This window comes from Danaus plexippus, chromosome 4 (assembly GCF_018135715.1).
Source record: "Danaus plexippus chromosome 4, MEX_DaPlex, whole genome shotgun sequence".
Taxonomy (NCBI): domain Eukaryota; kingdom Metazoa; phylum Arthropoda; class Insecta; order Lepidoptera; family Nymphalidae; genus Danaus; species Danaus plexippus.
Genome location: NC_083538.1, coordinates 8,968,499 through 8,992,993, shown reverse-complemented (window position 1 = coordinate 8,992,993; position 24,495 = coordinate 8,968,499). Strand labels below are relative to the sequence as shown.

The window sequence follows — 24,495 nt, the reverse complement described above, 5'->3', positions numbered from 1 at the left end:
AATCGGTATAATGTTGTTACTCCTCAAGATCAGCACAGAACAGCAGAGCTATGTGATAATGTGTGGACTACGGATTGTTTTGTTTTGATTTCGCAGATATTATTGTTCAAGAATATTAAATTGATCGTCTGTGCCCGCGTCGCCGTCTGCTCTGTTTAATAGTTATTTTTATTCATATCAATGAAAAAAATAAATTTTCTAAAATAAAAGGGGTATCAGTTACTTCTAATTATATCAGCTACTTGCCCGAGATGTTGACGTCAAAATCAGTCCAGCCGTTTTAGATAAAAAACAGAACAAACGCATAAACACGCAAACAGATGCTAGCTGTCACACAGGGCTTCACCTGATCCATTAACAATACGCAAACTCCTCATCTGAGGCGTCATACATATATTTATCGGAATGATACTGAGACAAAACAAAATATTATTTTTATAAGTCTTTAATTAGATGATAAAGTTTTTTGTAGGTAATTATAGTATACATGTGTATACTATGTGTATATATATATATTCGTCTTCACCTTTTTCGAGTTCCATAGTATAAAAAATATATAACACAAACAAGAAAATTATTTCCCTAAGTCTAACTAAACAATAATGTACACTTGCACATACTCAGGAATTAATTGTGAGCGATAGAGCGATGACGAACACAGTAATAACCATCGGTATACGATCGATAAATAGTATTTAATATGTACATTAAATTAGTACCAATGAAAAGATAATACTGTGAATCTTTTAAGAACTTAGTCTCGATGAGAAACCTCGAAGACGCCATGCGAGTCGTTGCTTCAAACCATCAACTTATGATGATTACTTACTTACTTTCTTATGATCTCTGTGTGTATTCATTGTAATCGGTCACCTTTTAATCAATCGCCGGACATTTGATACACTATCAATATTAAATGTCACGATGTTAATGTCATAGAACATACAAAATAAATAAAGTAACGAGCAATTAATGGCGAGGTCGCGTTGGCACGTAAAGGGCAACACATGGAAATAACATGGTGAAAGCGTCAACCGACGACTCTAAAGTATTCTACCTTCCTGCAATCTAACAACGGATAGATAACACTGACAGATAGAGGTATGGAATAATTATGTGTCGTGTGTTGTAGCTCGCTAGGACAAAACTAAGTTTGTGTGACCCCCTCACTCGTTTTGTTAACCAGACTTTTGGGAGAGAATATTCTGTTTACTCCTCTAGATTATTACATTGCCTACTTTTTAATTTACAGATGAAGATCACATGTTCTGAAAAATATTTCACACATCAATATTTATTAATCGTTTACATTGAAAAAATCTTAATTAAAAAGTTGAAACTTGTTTTGTGGGAGAAGAAAAAGACGCTGGACATGTCTGAGCACTCGGAGAATATTAATAATGGAAACACACACATCCATACTAACATACAGCATGATGATAGTTTATTATTTATATATACAGAGAAATGTACACAGACACTTAAATTAACTTTAAAATCTTTAATAGCTAAGCAACGAACGTCGCCTCACGAGTTGTTCTTCTCAATTAAACAGTAATTATAGTAATCGATTTACATAAATACATAAAAGGAATTTTAATTGTGAGTCCTTTAAATATTTTTCCAAATCAACAGTAATCTTTCTTCCGACGCCGCGTCAGTCGGATTCTACTTATAGGCAAGTATTTTCCAAACGAATATTCTTTCGCGATGTCCTCTACGGAACCACGAAGCCCGCCGGCCGTCTCCTCCGTCCCAATGTAAGCAACAATTACCAAATCGTTCAACTAGCAGGTTACGGTTGTTTGTTACTTCACATTCCTATCTAATACTCTCTTGTGAGTGTCCGTCGCGAGTCGTCCGTCAGTCCGCACTCCGCCGGCCGGAATGCAAATTGTTTTGTTGCATTCCGCTCTGGTACCGTTAAATTTGAATTTGTTTACACCGGACCCCGTTTATAAGGCTATGTGTGTGTGTCTGTCTATGTGTGCATGGTATGCCCATGCGCGTTGTCGAGACTGATGGATGACAGGTGACGTCGGCGCCGCAAAGCCAGGGTCAGGCAGCCGCAGAGAACACACAGAATATACATACACAAGACAGACGAGGAGGGACGCGGGAATGTTCTATGGACTTAATTACCATTAATTATGCACGGGCACTTTAATAACCTGAATGTTTCATGAATGGATAATAAATATTTGGTGGCAATTAAACAGAACGAAACATATTGAACACTGCTCCCGTAAATTAATGTCATTCATTCATTTACTTGGTTGGCGGAGACCACAGACGATACGATAACATTTTTGATAGGATTTTATACAAATTAAATCAAATGTTATAATGATAGGTTCAGATAAATGTACATATTTGTATATAGTCTTTTTATTGCACGTTTTTTAAAGCACAGCGTGAGTTCGAAGTCTTTATAAGTTTTAATTTCTATGTGTCCAGGAGCGGCTGTCTGTGTGTCCAGGCCGAGTAATATTCAAGCCAAGCCTTGCCATTAGACATTCGCAGTCGGCGCTCGGTCACAAAGCAAGCCGCTCCAAAACATTTCCCTAACTCCATCTTTTATAACTTGAGATATAAGTAAATTGTAACTCTTAAAACATTAAGTTCTATGTTCTCGTTAATGAAACTCACAGATAAGCCAACATATTATATGTGGGTATATAATGTAGGTACTTATTGCAAGTCGTCAGTTTACAATACCTTCTCGCGTTGTCCCCTGTCCCCTTTTTAAAGACGTAGGTCATTATGAACGTGTACTTTAATGCTCAAAAAGTTGTGTAACGTATTACATTTGAAGTGTTTCTGAATACTCCTACCTCCAACATTATATTACATCTTATATTTGTAGCGTTAAAAACGTCACTCGGACGTGAGAGCATGTGAATGAATGACTTTGAAGAGCACTCCTCGAGGAGAGGGAGAATTAGTTTTATGATATAAAATGAATCAGGCTCTGCAGAGTATTTAAATATCAAGTTCAAAGATAACTGTATGGGTTAAACCGAGATGTAGATTGTGCGGTTATAATACCCAAAAACATAATGAAGGTGAAATATGTTGAACTCAATAAGAAAACGCTTAGAGACAACCACGGACACTCTTGCAATGAATGAGATCGGTTACCTAAGTCTATAGTTATTGTAGTAATCTCAGGATGCCGTCTACATAAAAAAATATGAAATAGGAAACGTCAGACGTTTATATATGTATGTACCTAAGTTATTATTGTCTTTAACGACTGGTGGTAGGACAGAGGATACTTGATTGATGATCAATAAAACATTTAATATGTATAACTGACTGTATATAAAACAATAGCTTTTTAATGTTCAAAAATGGTTGAATGTTTTATTGGAATAGGTATGTGCAGCTACAGCACATGTTATATGAAGTCATATAAATCACGAGATATTCTTGGTCAGTTTTGTAAAGATGTTTCTGTTTTATTAAACATATTTCAATGGTTAGTTCATTATTACTCGTCGATAGTTCTTTAATTAAATATTTCGGTAAGTCCACGCAGAGCCCGTACTCCGCGTTGTCTCCCGGCTCCCGGCTCCCGACTCCAAACTCCTCGGCCGTCATCATCGTCATACATAAAACATGTCCAACTCACGCCCGCCTCAGATAACTCACATCTATTTTTTCTCGTCTAAATCCCTCGACGACGTCCTAAAATATTCCCCGCTTTATGCGCGGCATAATAAGGACATACCGATATGTGGCCGAACTGTTTCACAGAAATTTTGATATCTCTCTCGTTGTGTTTTATATGAACTAATGTAAAAATAACTCTAAAGTTCCATTTAAGTTTTAAAAATAACTGAGGCATTGTTTACTATAAGAATTGTTTAAAATGCATTTTAATGTAACAACATTTTATTATAGAGTGTTTCGATAATAATATGTTTTTGTGAAGAAGGCCGTCCGTCGTAAGTCGGTGTGTCTTGTATTATATTTGTGAGTCAACTAAAAGAATAAGGAGTGCGGAGAAAAAAACGCAGAAAAGTTCGGTAAAAAATACACGCTCTTAGCGTAGAGCAAAAACATCTCACCGCAGCATGTTTATTGTATGAGTCGCTGAAATTCAAGTGCTCCTAATGGATTGTTCGCGGGAACCGAGACTCGCAGATCACATCAAATACTTAATACATTATAAATAATTTACTGTTTACGTTATATCAATATATTATAGTTTATTAAGAGATGCAACCGAGATACAACCGACTGCAGATCATTCTCACTAACCGAACGGGTATCTGCGTTAAGTAGGTAATATTATCTATTCATTCCAAAGAAAATTGTTAAGGTGAATATCGGCATTCTCAAACAGATACCTAAGGGTAAGATGTAAAGAAGCGAATCATCGCGGACATATTAATCAATTCGCTTTCAGGATGATTTCGTAAATTGCCTTTATGATAATAAAATACTCTTGAATCGAATGATGAACGAGCGATCTACAAATCATCTGCTCGTTTGAGTGACTTCTTGATTGGAGATAACAAGAAGATATTTAACATTATTCTATTGATGTGAGACGATATAACTCAAATTAATGAATGTGAAATATAACACATTCAAAAGTACGAGTACGTCACGGAGATAGACAAAGCGAACACATCACGGCACATCGTCAAACTTGATCTAACAAATAATATTCGTGTTTGGCTAAAAGCAAAGTTCATGCGAGTTGCACAATAAATGACAAACATTACAGCCTAATACATTAGCAACTAACTTTGACTAACTATCGAGTGTCAAAGAGGCTGGTGTTAATGTACCTACCAGTGGAACTATACGAGTCATCGATCAACGAACGGCGCATCATAAGCAAACCAACAAACGAAGAACGGAACCCTTTAGGAGGAGGAGGCGGCTGTCGTCCGCGCCATCTATCATTTAAGATGCTCTTAACATATTACGACCTATGATATGTTTGTATTGTTACTAATTCGACTCTAAATAACTTACAAAACTCTCAGTTTTAGAGTTTTTTTTAGTATGGTGTAATATCGTTTCCTTATAATGTTAAGGTGTTTAAGAAAAACAATATCTCGTGCCATTCCGTACATGTTATGGTGTAAGTACTAGGCGATATTATTACATGGCGATGTAGATGCGTCGTGAAACCACAATAAAACATTTAACTACGACACGCCTCGCCAACATTCCGCGAGTAATAACCGCGAACAATATCTCCCTTACGATTTATAATTTATCTGTTTTATTACCATTAAGGGTGGACGAGTAGGCGACGCAGATAATGTATCGTAATGACTGTATTTTACAATCCCATGCCCGAAGCGGCGCTGCCCACCGTACGACGGTGTCGGTGGTGGCGGGGCAGAGCTCCGAGCTTCACGTCGTAAACTCTTTATTACAATTGGGCACGCTCCGTGAGATCGATGGCACAAATCGAGCCGTCATAATACCGAACCTTGTAGGAACTTTAAAGCCACTCATTAAACCGCGTGAGAACTCTCATTTGTTTCGTAAAGAATGCAAGTATCCTTTCATTGTTCCGTCGCTAACAACTCATCCATAATAATAATAATATTTTTCACAAAGCCCGCCACGTGTCGTTTGGAAGCTCTCCTCCTAACGACCGGACTCCCGTTACTCGTATTTCGAATGGTTTATTGTCTCCAGGATGTACCCGTAATGGCTTCGTAATAGTAAAATGATCTTAATATCGCGTAAGGATGTTTTTACTTCCCGATGGCGACACATGTCGAGGAATGCCTAATAAACTTATTATACTGTCCGTCCGTAAAGGACTCTGATTACGGTTCACTGGAGTTTTATTTTTTTGTATCGTCATTGGTCTGCCACAACATTATTCTCATATAAGGCTATAAAATTATCGAAGCTTAATTGACGTTTCCGGTGCAAGGAAGCGTGGATCTATTGTAGTGTTACATTGACCACCTGTCTGCGAACTAGACTCTGGTCTGTGGCTATAGAAAACTACATAATATGACACACGAGGCGGCAGGAGGTTTTACAATTAAAAGTAATACTATTTTATTACTAAAACGAATGTTCGGAGCACTTCTATAGGTGGCTCGCATGGAATTATATCCAAAGTATCGTCTTTCGTACCTTCAAACGCATCACTATGTACTTACATTTTCCCTAAAAATATTATCCTCTTCTATAACATACCAAAACACCGCTTCCTATTCAAACATTTTCCTTCCTTTAAATAAAATAACATTCTCCCTCGATAATCATAAATAAGTTCAACTTTCCCAACCAAATGTTCACAGAATTGTTGCCTAAAATAACATTGTCATTTAAATCGCACTCCACAAGTGGCAGAGGGCAGAATGAAAATTTTAAATAAATCCCCTTGAAACTGGCGAGTGGCGACCGCTCACAGACGACTTTATAAATTTCATGCGAAATAGAAAGCTCTCCCTATTCTAAGTAAGGGAATAACGTTTTTGAGCAAAATAAGCGAGCGAGGGTAAATGTTGCAACATTATTCCTTTTGGCGAACGAAGGGGCTTTGTGCTTACATCGGCTTCGGTTCCTAATGGTCACTCACAATTTTCGATTGTTAACGTTGTAGAAGCAATTCCAACTATTTTGTTTCCTTAATGATGCGACAATCTCTGAATAAATGTTGTACCTCAATTATGATAAATATATTAATCAATAGGTACCTACTGCCCCTACTGCCTACATAGAAGTTAAAAGTGTCACATTAACAGTAAACAGAGTTTTAATGCAACACTCGCATTCAAAGAACTACTTGTAGAGTTAATATAATATATTAATCTTTCCATGATATACAATTGTAGTGTAATATCCCATTCCGTAATATAAAGAGCTAGTCGTTCAGTCCCCAGAGTCTAAAATGTTTTACAAACACACAAATACGTCCTCAGCAACGCGATCCCTTATTTCCGAAGGCTCAAATCGTAGAGCACCTCCGCAAATCGTAATCCTCTTAGAAAACATTTCCAATTTAAAAAGAATTTCACCTCCTATCCCTCCGCGGAGGGCGCGCGTAAAAAATAAAAGGAAAAACTGCGACACGCGTCGGAGACGTATGTAGTTATAGATAACAGTGAAAGCCTCGGCTCCCGGACCCGCTCCGACACTCGATTTTTTACAGGTCGCCTCTTCCGTCGAGAAAGCATCTATTGAAACTCCACTCAGGCCGTGTTAGCTGCCTATTTAGTATAAAAAGGGTCGAGAATTTCCCGAGATCCTTTTTTATCGGAAGGCGAGCGCCCCCATCCCACCTCCTCGGAGCGGACGGCACATAACGCCGCTCGAAGGTCGGACTTCGCTTCCTTCGTGATACTATTATATTTCCTACCCTAGTTTTATTATATTCACATATCCAAATGATTCACATTGCTGATTATATACGATAACAGTCGTGTTTAAAACAATAGACTTATTATAAAGAAATTTATTCCTACAAAAAATACTTAAATAGGATCTTAAGCGAGCGTTCAAAGAACGGCTTTCATCTAAAATGAGAGAAGAAAAGATTACTTTAATTGAAATTAATTTATATGTAAACTGTAATTCCTAACTAAACAACACAGTTGCGAGTTAGATCGAACTACAAAACATGTTAGCTTCATCTCTTCAAAACATTTGTAAGATTTAGAGGCGAGTCCTCAATTGGATCACACGAGCCGTGAGCGTCCCGTCCGACTTATTTCAATGAAATCTACTTACAAGCCAAATTCAATTCCAGTATCCTAAGTAAACTTTAATTTGTATCCAGGCCGCTCGTCCGCCGCCACCCGCCCGAGGATATGTGCGGTTACTAATAGTGTTTACCCATTTAGTACATTCATCGAGGTATTTTAAATTTTTAAACATAAACATTATAATATTTTTATTTGTAGACTTCAAATTCCTTATGCCTTATTGATTAAAAACAATTCGATATACATATATATATTTAATAATTGTCACAAAACAATATTATTGTCATATTTCGTTATAAATTTGTAAAGTGATGTAAAATGTTACATTAGTGATCCGTCATCGTAACAGTTAAACATCAGAATACTGTAAGAAATTGTCATAGAAATAGAACGGGCGCCGTCGCCGAGGGATCGGTTAACCCGCGTTAGCCACAGGACGAGTCCGTCCCAGAGGATATACAGACCGTCACAAAGAAATAGCAATCAAAATTTGATTTACCGCCACCCGCGGCCATACATCACATCTCTGTAATCCACGGACGGAGCAGTGTCCGAGGGGGACACCGACGACTGACACTAACGCTCTTCAATATTTATGAAAACCTAAAAAATATACGTCCACTTATTGATGCGGACGTGTTCTAGTGAATGACGTATCCAGTGATATATTAAAAAAAAACCTGTAAAATCACATTCACGAAAATATATCTGCAGGAAGAGAAACGACCGGTCCCGTTGGAAGTAAACCACCACAAGCGTAGCGGCGACCCTCGATGTGAGTTATCCCTAAGGCAGCCGTCGCCGCGTCGCTCGATATTCAGTGGCATATAAAACCGAAGTGGACTTTTTGATCAGAACAAATATTCCATGAACTGTCTCGGCGATGTCCTATACATAAAGAATGAATTCTCTACACCGGTATGTGATGTTTAATTAAATAGCCAATTTCGCCGCTGACAAATGGAATTTTTAATGTTCTTATCGAGTACACGTTCACCGCGTATCGACGCCGTGCAGTCGACGCGCTAAAAAGTATACACGATATAACATTTGCGAAAATTAAAGCGACGAGTGAATATAAAGTATTGGTCGTCGTAATTATCATGTCGAGGAGAATGGAATGGATGCAGAAGTGAATGATAATAGTGAAACTAAACTAGCATCTCCGAAAGCGAAGACTCGAGTAATTTTGCATTGAGATCGATGGAGAGGGTCGCGGTGTCCGGAGGGCCGGTGAGGAATGTCACATTAGGGAGTTTGCATGGGGTCACCGTAAGCCGTTTCCGATAAGGCCCCCCGAGCCTCGGTATGTTCTCGACGCTTATCTGACTACCACACGTCTGCAAGGAACGTGAGTCGAATAATGCATCGTCCGTCGTCCACACACTCCCCAAATTGAAATCATTTTTCTATAACACGCTTGTAATGACGTCCATTCATATCTCGCAATCAAACGTATTTCAAATAAAATTAGACGATACGTTTAAAGTTCCGATGTGTTCTTCACGAGACTCGAACAAAATTATAGAGATCCCGATCTTGAATACTAACTGCCTAGGTATAAATGGTTTCTGTACAATTTTATTTGTAGCGAAGAAAATAAAAGTACGGTAAATAACTGTTGTAATAATTGTATTAAATTACTTTATATCTGTAAAGAAGTAATGTGAGGTACATATAATCTATACTTATCGCCGTATGTGTGTGCGAATGTGAAGCTGTAGGTCGCAAGATCTCAATCTGAGAGATCCAACCAGCGTCACACATGATAAATACCCGCTCTCCGTTTTTTACGAGGAGGGTGTCACGCAAAAAAATGAATAAGGAAATTTACCTAATGGCTACGATTCTTTATCCTGTATCCATTGTCAGAGGACAATACGGTAATGGAGGGTTCACGTGAGTGAGCCAGGAGGAGCTTTGTGTTTTATTTATTCTCTCAGTCGGAGTTACAAGCGTTGTTTACATTAACAGAATAGATTTTTTCGGGAGTTTGAAGTGCGCACTAATAGAATATCGCCCATAATGAGCTTCAATAACAACACATTTAATAACTAATAACGCTGTCTACTGGTTGTGTGGTTTGAATAAATTAACAACAGAAAAAGACAAAATATCCATATGAGATGCAGCACGGAGAGTAATGTGACAGAACAAACTAATTCAGTCACTCGACACGGGAAATGAAGCTGCGGTAAAAATAATAAATGACAGGAATGATAAGGGACTAATATGTATAAAGAGTGTTGGCCATGTTTATATAATAGGAATATTTACGAAGTTTCAAATATTATTTATTGAAATATATATTAAAAATGGTTTATGATAGTCGACTTTTTTAATTCTAAAAAAAAGATTTTCATTACTTTTGCTTAAAAACAAATTTATTAATATTCTCATTATAAGATAAAATTTAATACAGCGGCTCACAAGTCTCAGTGTCAACCGGCAGTCATCCCGTAATGAGACAGCTAACAATATAATTTTCATGATGATAGTGCATGGACACCTTATCACAACTAAGAATTGGTCACCTCAATAATGTGGTCTTAAAAATGTGAGCTGTTACTTTATTAAGCGATCCGTTTAACTAACGAGCCAGCGCGGTAACATAGTTGTTTAACATTGACGATTTAACAAATACCGAATTAATTTGTTATGAACCAGAGCATGTCGCTAATTAATAAATAAGACCTTCATCGCGTATCAACATCGCGCTGTCGTGCGAGTGTGTCCTAGTAACAGTTACATTACATACATAACATTGATGCTAAATGCAGACTTGTATATTAAGCTGAGGAAAACGTTGAATGTAATGACTTACACAACAACAGAAAGTATATTTTGAATTCACCTCATCATTAAGATAAGGATGTCCCACCTTAGCCTTGATCCTACTCATTTCTACACTCCTATAAGGTTCCAATCTATTTTACAAAGTAAAGATTAAAACGCCTTTTAGTTTCAAGGCACCGGTTCAATGGATTCACTTAATTCTAAAGAACGATCGGCAGTCATCGAATGTACAAATTCATTGAGTGTGACTTCCAAAGTGTTTGATGTGAAGTACAGTGTGACAAGAAGCTGTAGTGGCAGGCCTCCGGAGCTCTTCCGGCTCGTTCTAACCTTTACCATTAATTCCTAAAAACGATGTTTTTAAATGAACGGATTCTTCGAAAGTTCTCTTTCTTATCGAGCGTAGTTTATAATGAGGAGAACGTTGGGAAACAAAAACGCGGGGTTCCCACATAAATAAATGTGGAGTAATCATGAACGGCAGGTTAGGAGTTGGTCGAGTCGCTGGAGGAGGTCGCCCTGGATGTCGTTTGTTTTAACGTGAGTGTCTGTCCTTTGATGTTATGTTAATGGAAGACGACGAGCATGTCGCCTTGTAACGTTCAGGAGGTCGATGACACCTCCCACTATGTGCAGCGGATACCTGTCATTAATAGTTTCCACGGAGGTGTGTAATGGAAAATGTTTGTTGAATCGACGTTTTAATTTATATGAGTCCACTACTCCGTGCACAGAGCTGCAGTCTGTAAAAACCTCCGAGCGCGACTCACATGCGTATTAAGTTTTTTACTTTCCATTAAATTCCAATTTTTATTGCACATTTCGCTTCATTATGTCTGGGAACGTCACGAGTGCTGGAAACACTTCATTATGTTTTAAAACAATACTCAAATAATAACAATTCAGGTTTTTATTGACGCGGGACTTCAACTAAAAGTAAACTAAGTAGTTTGCGATCTCTTCTGTGTGTTTAAATGTTTCCTGTAACTTAATTATAACTCTAACATTATACCTCAGACCGCAGCCGTCTGCGGGTTGCTGACGCTCATGTCAGCATATTAACTTAAAAAACTACTGTTTAATCATTTCTATTTAAATTTTACTTTTTTTTAATTTAAATTATGGCTTCATTCACACTGGAATCGTGGAATATTCTGCCAATGTAAACGTTTTTTATTTAACGAACGAATTAAATCTTGAATACCGTGTGGAGAAAACGCGTAGGGTTTGCTTTTAAGTAAATGATACTTAAGGACTGATATAATTACTTACAAACTTATAAAGGACTTTAATATAAGTGTTGTTGTTTGTAAAGTAATGGTGATAATGTTTTCCCATGTATAGCCCACTTATTATAATCCTAACATTTAAACAGATTTTTATATATCTCGTACTTTATAAGAACCTGCTTAACTTATCCTTATAAGATCAGAAAATCATACAATTTTCACTATTTGTATTAAATACCAAAGCTCATATCAGTATTTTAATTATTTTGTTGAAAAATGAAAAAAAATAATTTCTTTATATCAATTCCTACAAAATACATAGTATCCTATTACTTAATAAAAATCATTTTATAGGATCACATCTCCACTTCTGATCACTGTCTCGTTATCTTCTAGAAACCTAACATTAAAGAAGTATATTTAAAATACTCTTGAAATAGATTACATGCTTTATTAAATTTTTCATGTATATTTTTAAGAGGTTTTTATCAAACTGGACTTACCTAAAAGAATCAGAAATCCAGACAAAAATGTGATCACTTCATCCAATCCATCCCACTTTTGCAAAGTTAAATATATTTTTAATAGTTGTGATCCCCCTCCCATCTTTTAAATTGTATAAGCCCTCAATAGAATATGATATAGCATGCAAATACAACAGTCACTTCTCTCTGGAGCACGGAAACTAACTATAACTACCAAGGAACGCTTTACCCACCCGACGGACAACTGTTCTACGGACGAATAACATTTTAATATTCCAAACCCCTTCCTGCCATTGGTTCAAAGTGCCCCAAACCTCTTTTGCGCGTGTGCTTAAAAAATGAAAGGGTTGAAAAACTTACCCTTTTTTTAAGAACCCCATGTTTTTTATCTCTTTCTCCCCCTCATACTAACATTAATCTCAGTCCACATAAAACAGTGTCAGCAAAATTGAGGCATATGTTTTGTATAATCAATAAATAATATAAATATAATATATCTGAAGTTTTAATAACATTTCTTCAAATATTATTCCCAGTAACAAATATTCCAATTAAAGTATTGTTTACTAAGAGTTTTGACTTACGTTTTTTATTGCATCATTTTAATTTACATACTAGTTTTAAGTTAAAAAAATAATTTTCAACTGATAGATTAATTAAACGAGGTTAAAACTTATTAATTTGCCAATAATTTGAAATTCAATTGATGAAACATATTCCTTTACTCATAAAACTTTTTAACTGTCACTTTTCATATAACACATATCATTCTGAGATTTGGTCTGCAAAATTACTACCAATTTATTTTATATTATCCTATTAATATTTAAAAATAACAGTTTAATCATTTAATTTTTACAAAATACGAATAAAACTGATGTTTATAATAATGTGGGAAACAGAACGGAACGTCATATTGATATATTCAAATATTAAGTTCTAACGACTGAATAATTTAACGGTTTCTAATACAATTTTATTAAATCTTCATAAAATTTATGAACCCCTTTTTAAATATTTACTTTGAAGTCTACTAATAGAACCTCTACATATAAAAATACAATATTGAATGACGGGATCACTTTTACGTTCCGTTTCTTTCAAATCGAACAATGTCAAAGAACTTGACGTTAATGATTTCTGTCAATTCACCGAGTCGCTGTGTCTAATAGGAGATTTATTCTCAAAACTTAAATTTAACTTTTTTTTATTAAGATTATGCTATTATCTTAAATAAAAATGACGCTTTATCATTTTGGTAATTGTTTGGCTTTGGTCTATGTACCATATCACATGGCATATAAGTTTTCAGGGATGTAAGTTTGATTTATCTAATTAGGTTATAACACTACAAATGTAAAGGTTTCTTACTTGAGTATTTTGTTACAGATCAGAATATGCTTCGTTTTCAAAATGCGTTTACGCAGGTGGATTATATATTTTTACACAACTATGCAAAATGCTATTACTAGCAACTTTCTTCCCAGATTCTGATAGCAGCCATGAAAGTGGTGAATATGATGTGTTACTAGTAAGTGTACCCCAGAACTAACTTGAACGACACCAGTTTATTCCATTCACTGATATATTTGGATATTGCATCTTTTACAAATATTGGACACAATTGTTATTTTCTTTGCACTGTAAATCATAAAACTTTAAATCATGGCACAGTTACACATTAAAGAGATTGCAAATCGATATCAACTGTGAATACTTGATAGTTTTGTCAAAAGATTTATGTCAGCTAATAATAATTTACTTGATAAATAAGTTTTGATCATTACAGGAGATACTCAAAGCTACCGTAGACTTTGCCGACCTCTTCGGTCTTTACTTTGCCTTAAACTCTATCCCTGGTAAAGGACATGCAAAGATCTTAACTGCTGCTGTTGGATGGGCCAGTGCTGAGGTACGCTGACACACTTCATATTATTAAGGCTGAGAAATAATTTAGTCAGCACTGTAAGGAAAGAAACATTTGTATGGGAGACAGCATTATTTCTTTTAACCCACTTTAAAGTATACATAGTTATCCATATGAGCTTTCATTCCATTTTTTTTTAAGTGCACCATCAGATCTCTGTGACGGCGACACAACCTTATATCAATGTCCTTTTAATTAACAAAGTAGTTATTAAAATTACATTCTTTTTCAAGTTGCATTGAAAGTAGTAAAAGATACTCCTTGTTACTTTATTTAGCTAGAAGTGAAAGCCCTGTTAAAATTGGTGCAGCGATCACAGACATTACCCAGTTCAAATAAACAGATAAATTTTAGATGATATAGACTATAGTACATACTTGCAATTGTGTTTAGTAAAAAACTATAATGTTTTTTATTTTTGTACAGTTTCTTAACAAAGTTTAGACCCTGGCTGTCTCTACTCTGTGAGCTGCATCTGTTTGTCTTCTGTGGTATTTCTTGTATCAACTGTTATAAAAGTTTTACTTTTATTGACACACCCTAAGACATCTTATCAAGCAACCGCCTACTTATATTATAAACGCGAAGGATTTATGAATCTTTGTTACTCTTTCAGCCAAAAACTATGGAATGGTTATTATTGATAGTTTCTAATAATGTATCTTATGTATAAGGTTAACACATGGGCTGCAGTTTATAGAGTTATTGTGGGAATTGTCCAAAATATTATGATGAGTGTCAAGTATAATAAATAGATAAAAATCTCCATGCTATTCCGCCTGGCGTGTGCTGGGAAAACCTTTAGAGTTACACACAAGTCTCTGGTAAATAAAGTAGATACAATGTCTTTCACTGTAAACCATTCTCAACTGATTAAAATCACCAGACAATATTCTTAGTTGTTATTCATTTTGTTCTGAATTCTTTATATAAGTTTATTATATAAAGATTATAATCTTAGAGTATGTGTGTGTCACTGAACTCTCCTTAAACATCTGAACCGATTTTAATGATTTTTATTTGTATGCATTGGGTGGTTAGATTCACTTATCAGCCTGTCAAAACTCTCTGCACCTGATATCTTGCTTATTCAAAAGTTTGTTTAGCCTACTATATGTACTGTTTAAATATTCTTTATATGTTTCCTCCTGAGCACACTATGTTGTTCACTTGTCCGACATATAACCGTCTCCGTTGCAGGTGCTGGTGACCCGCAGCGTGTTCCTGTGGGTGGGCGCCCGCGGCTCGGAGTTCTCGTGGCGCTACGTGCGGGCGTGCGCGGAGGCCAACGTCTCTCTGCTGCAGACGGGCGGGTGTGCGGCGCTGGTTTGGCTCCGCGCTCGCAGCGACCTCCCTCCCCGCCTGGCGCCGCTGGTTCTGTCGCTGCTGCTGCTGGCTCCGTACCGCTCGCTGCTGGAGGAGGCGGTGGCCGCCGCGCTGTCCTTGTCCGCCTGGCCGCTGCTCGCGCTCCGAGCCGCGCACGCCGCGGTAGTGGCGCTCGCCGCACTAGCAGCCTATGCCGTGCTGGCACAGCAGATAGCGGTCTAGTACACTCCGAGACTGGTGTGATTAGTCTACTGTATTATTTATATTGTCGCAGAGTCTTTTTAAGTGATCGATGCGTTCCCTGTAGCGATGGTCTATGGTTACTACTATTAAATCGAATGATACAATGGGTTTGTATTGAATGTTCAGTAAAATTCTTTTACAGATATCTCTTCACACATTTTTAACGTGCCTCGTTAAGCCCACTCACAACTCTTACTACTACTAAAAGAGCTTTCAATGTTTATTCTCTGTAACGCCATCTAGTGGTCAATTACCGGAAAAGTGTTTATTATTAAACGAAACTCCGTTTAATTTACAATATACAGTAACAAACTTTATTTTAAGAAGTAGTAGGCTATGGCACAGTAAATCAACAATAAAATAAGATTAAATGTCCTTTATTAAGATATTACAATTATGTTATCAAAGTCTAATAAAGATACCAGCAGTTCTTAACAGATGGAGCAGTTGCAACTCACAATAACATACACCTTTTAAGTATATTATGTAAGTAATGTAAGCAGAAGTATTTATTTCACCTTATTAAAAAAGGGTTAAATCAAATAGAATGTAACAGTGACCAGGGACAGTCAACAAAGCACTACAAAAGAGTATAGTTTTCACTATGTCATTGTCATAGTGCATACAGCGTATTAATTGTTCATTCATGAATCTAAGCAAATTACAGTGGTAATGAGGGTTGTAGCTTGCTAGCTTACTAAGCATACTGATAAATCTCCCATTGTCATCAGTTCATTGTATTATAGCTATTTTAATGAATAACACAAGCTAACTGACTTCCTGCAGGAACTTTGAAGGAAAGAAACCTCTTTAAAATAATTTTATTGTAATGATTTATAATTCAACAGAAGATAGATGCGTACCAGATGGAAGACAAACTACTTTAAATTGTTTGGGGGATTTTTTTGTTGGTGTAACTTTTAAAACTTTTGTTGTAGTAAGATGTCTTTAGTAGTCATACTATTAACTATATTAGTAAGACAACATTAAAAATATACAAAAGTCAAGTGATCCAGAATCCAGATAATCAAACAAAACTTGTCGAGTTCAGGCCACCTCTGGACAACTCTTGATAACTGGTGCTCCGTAAATGTAAAGTACTAAATTATGTTATGTTAATAGCGGATGCTATTCCAGCAGCTTTAATAACAAATCTTGGCACCTAAAAACCTGTACAACTTATAATATCTGTAATAAAAAATAATAATATGAAAGACTGAACAACTTTCCAGAATACGTCAAATAGAAGTAAAGACCACAAAAATGTTTCATTAAATATTACCTATCCTCATATTTAGTAGTCACACGTGAGACCTCAGTACCTCGGGTACAGCACCGCCGATGATATGATACTTATGTATCGTTGCTACAGAACTCGAATCGTTCTTTTTTTGGAAGTCATATAATATTTGTCAACACTTATTAATCAGTTTAAGATTCCAAAAAGTACAATAATGTGTATAAATTTAAATGGATTGATGTTTGAACACAGGAGATTTACAGCAAATGTTATCAGACTTGATATAATAAGTATCTTCTGATGTCTTATAAAAATAATCTCACTTTAAATCATTTTTATTTCCCAATAACATGGAACTGTCACAAGACAATCAAAGGGAGCTATTGAAATTTGGTTTGTCATACAATATATCAAAATTATATTTAACTTTTTCAAATATACCCAGTATCATTCCACTATACATCGTAAAAAATTATATACTTTTATCCAGTTCCAATATGCGTGAGTCTAAAATCATAGTATCGAATATCTATATCGGTATATTTGCAGAAAATTAATAGGAAAAAAAAGAGATTAAGTATAATTATAGGTATTCCATTTTAACCAATACTACATGTTTTATTTTATATAAAATAAACCTAAATAAATATATCATTATTAAATATATATAATTATATATATATATTAGACAAACACTACCTTAATAAAATTATACAATAAATACAGACTATATAAAAAATAATCACTACGTCATGAAGGCTAAAATTAAGGTATAAAGTTTGTAGGTCAAATTATTAATTTAATATTTTCAAATTAATCAAAAGAAAGTTAAAAGGATGAGAGGATATGTAGAAAATTATATTAACAGTAAATATAGGATGTAGGAACTTGATACTAGGGATTACTTTCTAGTAACAATACAAATATGGCTAAGCTGTATAGACTGAGGTTCTTTGCCTTGAAAAGGTGAAGACAAAAACAAAAAAAGCAAAATGTAAATATCCTTTCTACAACCAGTTACCAATGTACTATTTATTAGTATGTAATGTGTATTATTAAATGTAATGTATAAAAAGTGTCTTCCAATATAAAATCTAGTTTTGATTATGTAAATGTCACGACTCATTATGATGCATTCGATCAAGTGTCATGACATATCTAACTCGTAAAATAAATAAAGCACATATGTTAATTAAGTGTAAACTTCGTCAAAACACATCGTTTCTCTCACCGATAACCCTGTGACCGTCAGTTTGTGGTGTTACGAAATTGTTATTCTGATACTAATTCAATCCGTGATGGTCGGATCTAACAGTCTCAATCGATTAAGATGACAGTAATATTCTTAATTCTACTCTTTATAAGTGCGTCCAAAGCCGATCACAGTGTTGAAGAAAGATGTAGTAACTCTTCACAGTCTAGTCTATTATTCGAACCGTCGAAGGATGGTGTGGAAGGACGGTATGCGGTGGAGTGGTGTACGAAGGCCGATAATAATGTTACAAAGTGGGAGTTAGTGTTACGTTACATCGAATCTCGGGCTCCAAAAAAGTGTCAAACCTACAAAGTGGGCTTCCCAATAGGACAATCGCATTCAAGATTGGAATTACCGGTTACAATTGATTCAAACTGTAGTCATGTAAGTTTTATCATGTTTATTTTTGTTGAACTTTAGTAGAGCCAAGTGTTTTTGCCACCAAATGGTTCTGGATTATACATTGTTTTCCTTATCATTGTTATCAATTGCATGCATCACATACATAGAATGCACAGTTATCCTAAGTGATATATTTACAAGTGCTAGTTTCTATGACAAACACTCTGGTTTGTATTATCCTAAGTTCACTTTTTACGATAAAATTTATTACTGCAGTATGTTGTTATGTGTCCTCTTATCTGTATTGATTGAATGAACAGACCCAAGAACAGTTTAGTTTTACATTTTTAAAGCAATATGTACATAAACATGTATTTGTTTTAGGTTTGTCTTTCAACATTTTTGGATTTAATATTCAATGGTACTTGCTACCACTTGAGGACACTGTTGAGAAGCAACACAGGCTTCAGCAGCTCTGATGACTCCCTGCACTATGTCATCAACAACTACACAAAACAGCACTTCACAGGCAGTAAGGCTGTAGTCTCTGTACAAAGTTACGAGTGAGTATACTTTGATAATGTACTGTGACCGTCATGGGTTTAAAACCAGGTCTCTCTCCAATAAAAACACATAACTAAAAGATTACTATTAAGTGTCACAGATATTTACTCTCACATACAATATTCACACTGAACTCAAACACCATGAGAGAGGTGAATAGGACAAACAACCAAGTATATGTAGAGATCGCTTGATTGATACCAACATGTAACCCAAAAATATGACACTGATATGTGAATACATTGTTGATATTCTATTGATTTTTGTTCAAGAAAAATATACAGAAAATGTATTAAGTGTTCTATTATCCGAGTCTACTGTGTATACACCTAGGCTCCCTTCAACATTGAGCTGGCTTTCATGCTGTGTATTGTAACATGCTTTTTTATTTGGCGATCATCGTGTGTCAGGAGCTTTCACCTCCAACACTGTTACTTGTCATGGTCAGTTGATCAAAATTCTATATCTGATTAATTTCTTTCAACTCGTATAAAGGTTTCTGAGCACTGAGTTGGTGTTTCATGAGACCAACCAACATTTAATACAATATTATGCCCGTGTGATTTACCTCAGTTTGTAATACCCCTTTGTTGTAAATATTTACATAACATTACTTGAGGCCCACCCTCCAGAGACGTCTGCTTGATGAATCTAAGCTTTTCCCCACTAAAACTATTAGAGTACAACTATTCTGGATTCATCGACCTCCAGACCCTTATAGAGCTCCGTATACCACAGTGTAACTCTATCTTCTCTGTTCTTCCGTCCACTCCCAAAACTCTATATATTGTGTATATTTAAAAAAGTCAAAAATCAACCAGGAAATAATGATCCCCATTCATGATCACTTCTCTGAACGGGTTATCCATCTGATATTCAATGGCTCTCTTTCTTCTTAATGTGCTCACTCTAAACAAACCGTGACTATTTAAAATTACTTCAACAAGGCTTATACATTTGGTCTCTGAGAAGACAAATAATGTTTATAAATAAATTAAATTGTACTGTTTGTTATATTGAAATAATTATTAGTACTAGATGCTCAGGCTGCCCAGGCTGCCACACCGTACACATCAAAACAATCTGTATGTACTTTAATTATTGTCTGTCAGTTTGTTCTGGTTAATGTCTGAAATGGCTGGAACAATTTCAAGTATAACTTGGACTTTCGTATGACTGATGTTATAAGGATTAACTGAGGCCTCTTTGAGTTTAGAAATTATGTTTTTTATTTTTATACACATATTAAAACATTGCCCTTCCATGTGAACCGAGTGGGACACGGCTGGCTCAGCTATAAAAGTGAATAATTTCATGACAGCTACTTTCACTGTAACTTTGTATTGGACGAGTTCATGAAACAAGGTGAAACATAGTGAGAGCTGTCAGAAGATATTCAATGTACTGACATGGAGTATGTTGTTGTACAGAGGCGGCGTGGAGCTCAACTGGTACCTGGGCTTCATCCCCGCCACGGACTACTCTGTGTACATCTGGGACAAGGACACCGAGGTACACATATCAACTGCCAGCGACACAACACCGCTCTTATATACAAACACTAGCTTTGGAATATTTCTCATTTAGTTTTGTTTTTGTCACATTATATGAGACGTATTTTGCTATAATATATTCATATTCTGTGGAATATTAAGTATTGCAAACTAAAAGAATACAGACTCCCATATTACTTAATATTTGTAATAACGGCGGATAGCAAAGTAGGAGTGCGCTAACTGACTCCTCGTCAAGCACTCTCAGCTGGAGTAAGCGAGGCGGTAGTATATGGTTATAGTAAGGTGTAAGATACGACTTGCCGGCACACGGACAGTTCAATACCTACAGTCGTTTGTGTCGGTCGGCTCGCTGGTGTTGTTCACGTTATGACGCAGTGTGTGTGTGTGTTTGTAGTCGTCGCCGGCGGAGCTGCGATGCCAGGCGGGCGGGTCTCTGCTGAGCGAGGTGCGGTGCGTGGCGCAGGTGCCCGCCCGCTGCTACACCGCGCACCTCACTCACCGCGCGCCTTGGATCGCCGCGCCCTCCGTTTTCGGCCATCTCGCCAACATAGAATACGTCTTCTGTGAGTGTCCGCCGCCCGAAGGCTCTTTTGACACGCTAAGCTGTGTTCATTTACAATGGTGGTAGTTAACACGAGGCGCTCTCCCCCGCAGGTCACTCCCCGGGCGGGGTGCCGGTGGTCCCGTCCGACAGGTGGTGGGGGTGGCGGGAGTGGTGGCGCGTGCTGTGCTCGGTGGCCGGCGTGCTGCTGCTGGCGGGGCTGCTGCTGTGGACCCTAAGGAAGAGACTCGTGGCCGCCTGGAAACGACGCGTACGAGACCGCTGGCTGGCCGAGTACGTGACGAACCACAACTATTGTCTCAAAGACTATGGTGTTTTCGCTCCATGTGCTCATAACTGTAAGTCTCCAGTTCCAGCAGTTCGTCGTCGCCGGTGAAGGCCGGGCCGGGTGAGGGCGTGATCCTACTCCTGTACGCCCGGGACTGCGTCCTCCTGGAGCGCGCGGCGGACGCTCTGCGGAGTCTGCTGCAGGCCGCCTCGGGCCGTCAAGTGCTGGACCTGTACAGCAGCTCGTCCGTCAGGTTGTGGGCGCGCTCCGGCGAGGACTGGCTCCGCCTGCTAGTGGCCAGGGAGGATACGCGCGTCGTGCTCCTGCAGACGCCGGCCGGCACCCTGCTGTCCGCCGACCTGCTCCATACGCGCCACGGACCCACCCGTGAGTGCTAACTCCCCATCCCCCCTGTCCCCCCCCCTTGCCTCCATATTCATCGCGTCGGTGTGTTCCAGCGGGCGCCCCCCTGCTGCCGAGCCGCGCGTTGTGCCGCCGCCCTCACCCCGGGGACTCCCTGCTGCCGCTGGCTCTCCGCCTCTTGGTGACGGCTCCTCCCCCCACACCCTACACCAGACACTATGTCTCCAGGTACCATCATGATGACCTGAACTCAAAACAATTGAAAATTGTAACTAGAATAGTCTGTACACTACAGTCTACAGATTATACTAGTTTTTTCCCGTGACATCTTACGCTCGGACTTCGATTTTAAACTCAGAGAGTATGTCTTGTGTTAAAAAAATACATATGGTATCGGATCACGAGCGCCATGCATAGTCCTTGACCCTGTAGGAACGTCGGGATTTCTGTATGGACGCAGAAAGTTTCATAAAAATCCACTTCCTATTTTAGGCGCGGAAGAGCAACAAGCATCCATACATACATGCATCCTCATAATGTTAGACATTTAGAACATTAACGACTAACCACTACACCCGAGTCATGATGAGATCCGTTGACTGTTAAAGTAACCGTAGTGACAGCGGCCGAGCGCCACACTCGCCACTAAACATGAACGGCGCCGCAGTGTGCGTGACTGTCCACAACCAGACTTGTAGCGACCGTTGTGTTCCAGCATCAGCGGCGTGGAGGCGGACATGGCGCCGGCCGTGACTCCTCTCCGCCGCTACGTGCTGCCAGAGGCCACGCCCGTCCTGCTGCGGGACCTGGCGCCCGCCCCCGCCGCCCACGACGCCCAGCTCCAGCGGTTCACGGCCGCTCTCCAGCAGTTCACCGACTACGTCCGGGACAACCCCGACTACCTCACGGACGAGCTCATCTTCAAGTGACTCTCGCCCACGACACCCTCGCCATAGATATTATCGAACGCCCTCTCTGTACCGTGAACTCTCTCACGTATAGTCCGGGGAGGAGCCGGCCGGGACATGTTTTATACGAGCGGCGCTCGAGAGTCCCGCTCTATCCTCAGAATAAAACGTACACCACTGAGCATAGACTTGAAGTCTCACAGTGGTGGCGATGCCTCACGAGCGCCACCTCCACTACCCTGAACCTGTGTAGCGTGTCGGTCGAGCCTCCTCTACTGCGTGTGTTATTTTGTTACATTTCTTGACTAACGCAAGCCGTCGTCTGTACCTGAGTAGTGACTGTAGTGTATGAGTAAAGCCTCCTCGTGTCGAAGCCGCTGTGTGTTGCTCGACCTCACCTTATCGGTGAACTCGACTCGGAGATATTTTTGTAAATTTTTATTGTTGTTGTTGTTAAGAAATTGATATTTTTACATTATTATACTGTAGACACTGTTATCGAAGGCGACACTGTGTCGGACGTCCTCGGCCCCCGCCCGCACAGGAGTGGACTGGGCACGCTGTCACAGCTGGTGCTACATCGTCGCTGCGAGGCTCCATTGTATACAAGGAGCGCGTCGCCGATACCTCTTACTTAGATTCGTTATTATTGTATACTTTTTATATTAAATACTTGTTAAGCCAAAGCGTCGTCCGCAGCCCGCATATGTGTATATAAACTAACTCCTCATCACATCGCCACGTGCCACGTCCAGCGACCATGTTGTTGGTTGTCACATTTTAGTATTATTTATAGCAACGTCGTCAATACAATACAGGGATATACAATGCAATATACGAGTGTACAGATTCTTTTATTCTAAGCAGTCACATAGAGGCGATCGCGTCGCCGCCCGCGCCGGTGGGTGTCGGCGACTCTTCTGAGTTTCATCACTGTACAATAAATTGTTACTTCTCTATATACATACAATTCGAATGAATTATTAAAACCAAGCGAATACTACTACTACTACTTCTTACCTATTTATTATATCACTGTGAGTTTAGGTGGATGTCGCCCGGATGATCGTCCTCGTATGTGCAATTTAAGTGCCCTTTATGAATACATAACACACTGTGTTGCTGTTATACTTTTGTTAATTAAATATACACGTGAAACTGTCGTGTTCATTTATTTACCTGTTTCCTACAACAAATTGAAATTTAAATACGGCGCGCAATGGCGGCCGCGCGGGAACGAGACGTCGCAATTCGCAGGTACGAACTATAAACGTGATCCAGTATGGCCGCTGTTAGTAAGGAAGGACCACAGATGAAAAATCTTACAGTTAGTTGATAATACGCGCTGAGTACACTTACACTTTGTTATATATATAGCAAAGTATAGTTTCAGTATTCATTTCGAAATTATTAAAATTAAATTTTATAACGAACACCTTGTTAAAATCCTATATTTTTGTTAGAATTATTGCATTATTGGCTATATTGTACATTACATTTCTACTAAGCATCACTTCTATCCCAGATGCTCGTACTCGTTACGCTGGTATATCCATAACAGTCTGTCATTTGCAACTTATCAGCGATATATTATCAAGAATGTTATATAATGTGAACTGGCACACTATTTCCGTCCTGCTCGCACCGCCGCCTGTGTACGGTCGGCCGCGAGTCTCTCCAGTAGAGGGAGCGAGATGCACGATACAGCATTAAATTTCGATCCTATTCTGTAATGTTTTGTCCAATCGCGTCCGATCTCCGCGTGTTCCGGTT

General features: G+C 38.2%; 2 protein-coding genes and 1 long non-coding RNA gene across 3 annotated transcripts; 2 read left to right on the top strand and 1 right to left on the bottom strand.

The window, feature by feature from the left end:
- Positions 1 to 13,334: 13,334 nt before the first annotated feature.
- Positions 13,335 to 16,967, top strand: LOC116768530 (BOS complex subunit TMEM147). The gene is made up of 4 exons (XM_032659271.2): positions 13,335 to 13,523; positions 13,597 to 13,738; positions 13,997 to 14,119; positions 15,335 to 16,967. The coding sequence occupies exons 1-4, from the start codon at positions 13,447 to 13,449 to the stop codon at positions 15,680 to 15,682; spliced, it is 690 nt and encodes a 229-aa protein (XP_032515162.1). The 5' UTR covers positions 13,335 to 13,446; the 3' UTR covers positions 15,683 to 16,967.
- An 824-nt stretch (positions 16,968 to 17,791) lies between these two features.
- On the top strand, positions 17,792 to 23,884 carry LOC116768439 (uncharacterized). The gene is made up of 8 exons (XM_032659166.2): positions 17,792 to 18,582; positions 18,925 to 19,103; positions 20,535 to 20,616; positions 21,016 to 21,184; positions 21,276 to 21,456; positions 21,534 to 21,838; positions 21,910 to 22,042; positions 22,530 to 23,884. Exons 1-8 carry the CDS (start codon positions 18,274 to 18,276, stop codon positions 22,741 to 22,743), a joined length of 1,572 nt encoding a protein of 523 aa, XP_032515057.2. The 5' UTR covers positions 17,792 to 18,273; the 3' UTR covers positions 22,744 to 23,884.
- LOC133319490 (uncharacterized) lies at positions 23,736 to 24,492 on the bottom strand. Its single transcript, XR_009753083.1, has 2 exons — positions 24,219 to 24,492; positions 23,736 to 23,908 (listed from the first exon to the last, which is right to left on the bottom strand). It is a non-coding gene; the product is annotated as an uncharacterized LOC133319490 (long non-coding RNA).
- Between the last annotated feature and the right edge of the window lie 3 nt (positions 24,493 to 24,495).

What these genes read in the sequence shown, in the direction of transcription:
- LOC116768530 (XM_032659271.2), top strand. Translation starts at nt 13,447, where the DNA reads ATGACGCTTTATCATTTTGGTAATTGTTTGGCTTTGGTCTATGTACCA. An exon ending in GCATATAAGTTTTCAGGGAT is followed by an intron (nt 13,524 to 13,596) that starts GTAAGTTTGATT and finishes ATTTTGTTACAG; the next exon opens with ATCAGAATATGCTTCGTTTT. An exon ending in GTGAATATGATGTGTTACTA is followed by an intron (nt 13,739 to 13,996) that starts GTAAGTGTACCC and finishes TGATCATTACAG; the next exon opens with GAGATACTCAAAGCTACCGT.
- LOC116768439 (XM_032659166.2), top strand. Translation starts at nt 18,274, where the DNA reads ATGACAGTAATATTCTTAATTCTACTCTTTATAAGTGCGTCCAAAGCC. An exon ending in CAACATAGAATACGTCTTCT is followed by an intron (nt 21,185 to 21,275) that starts GTGAGTGTCCGC and finishes TCTCCCCCGCAG; the next exon opens with GTCACTCCCCGGGCGGGGTG. An exon ending in TACGCGCCACGGACCCACCC is followed by an intron (nt 21,839 to 21,909) that starts GTGAGTGCTAAC and finishes GGTGTGTTCCAG; the next exon opens with CGGGCGCCCCCCTGCTGCCG.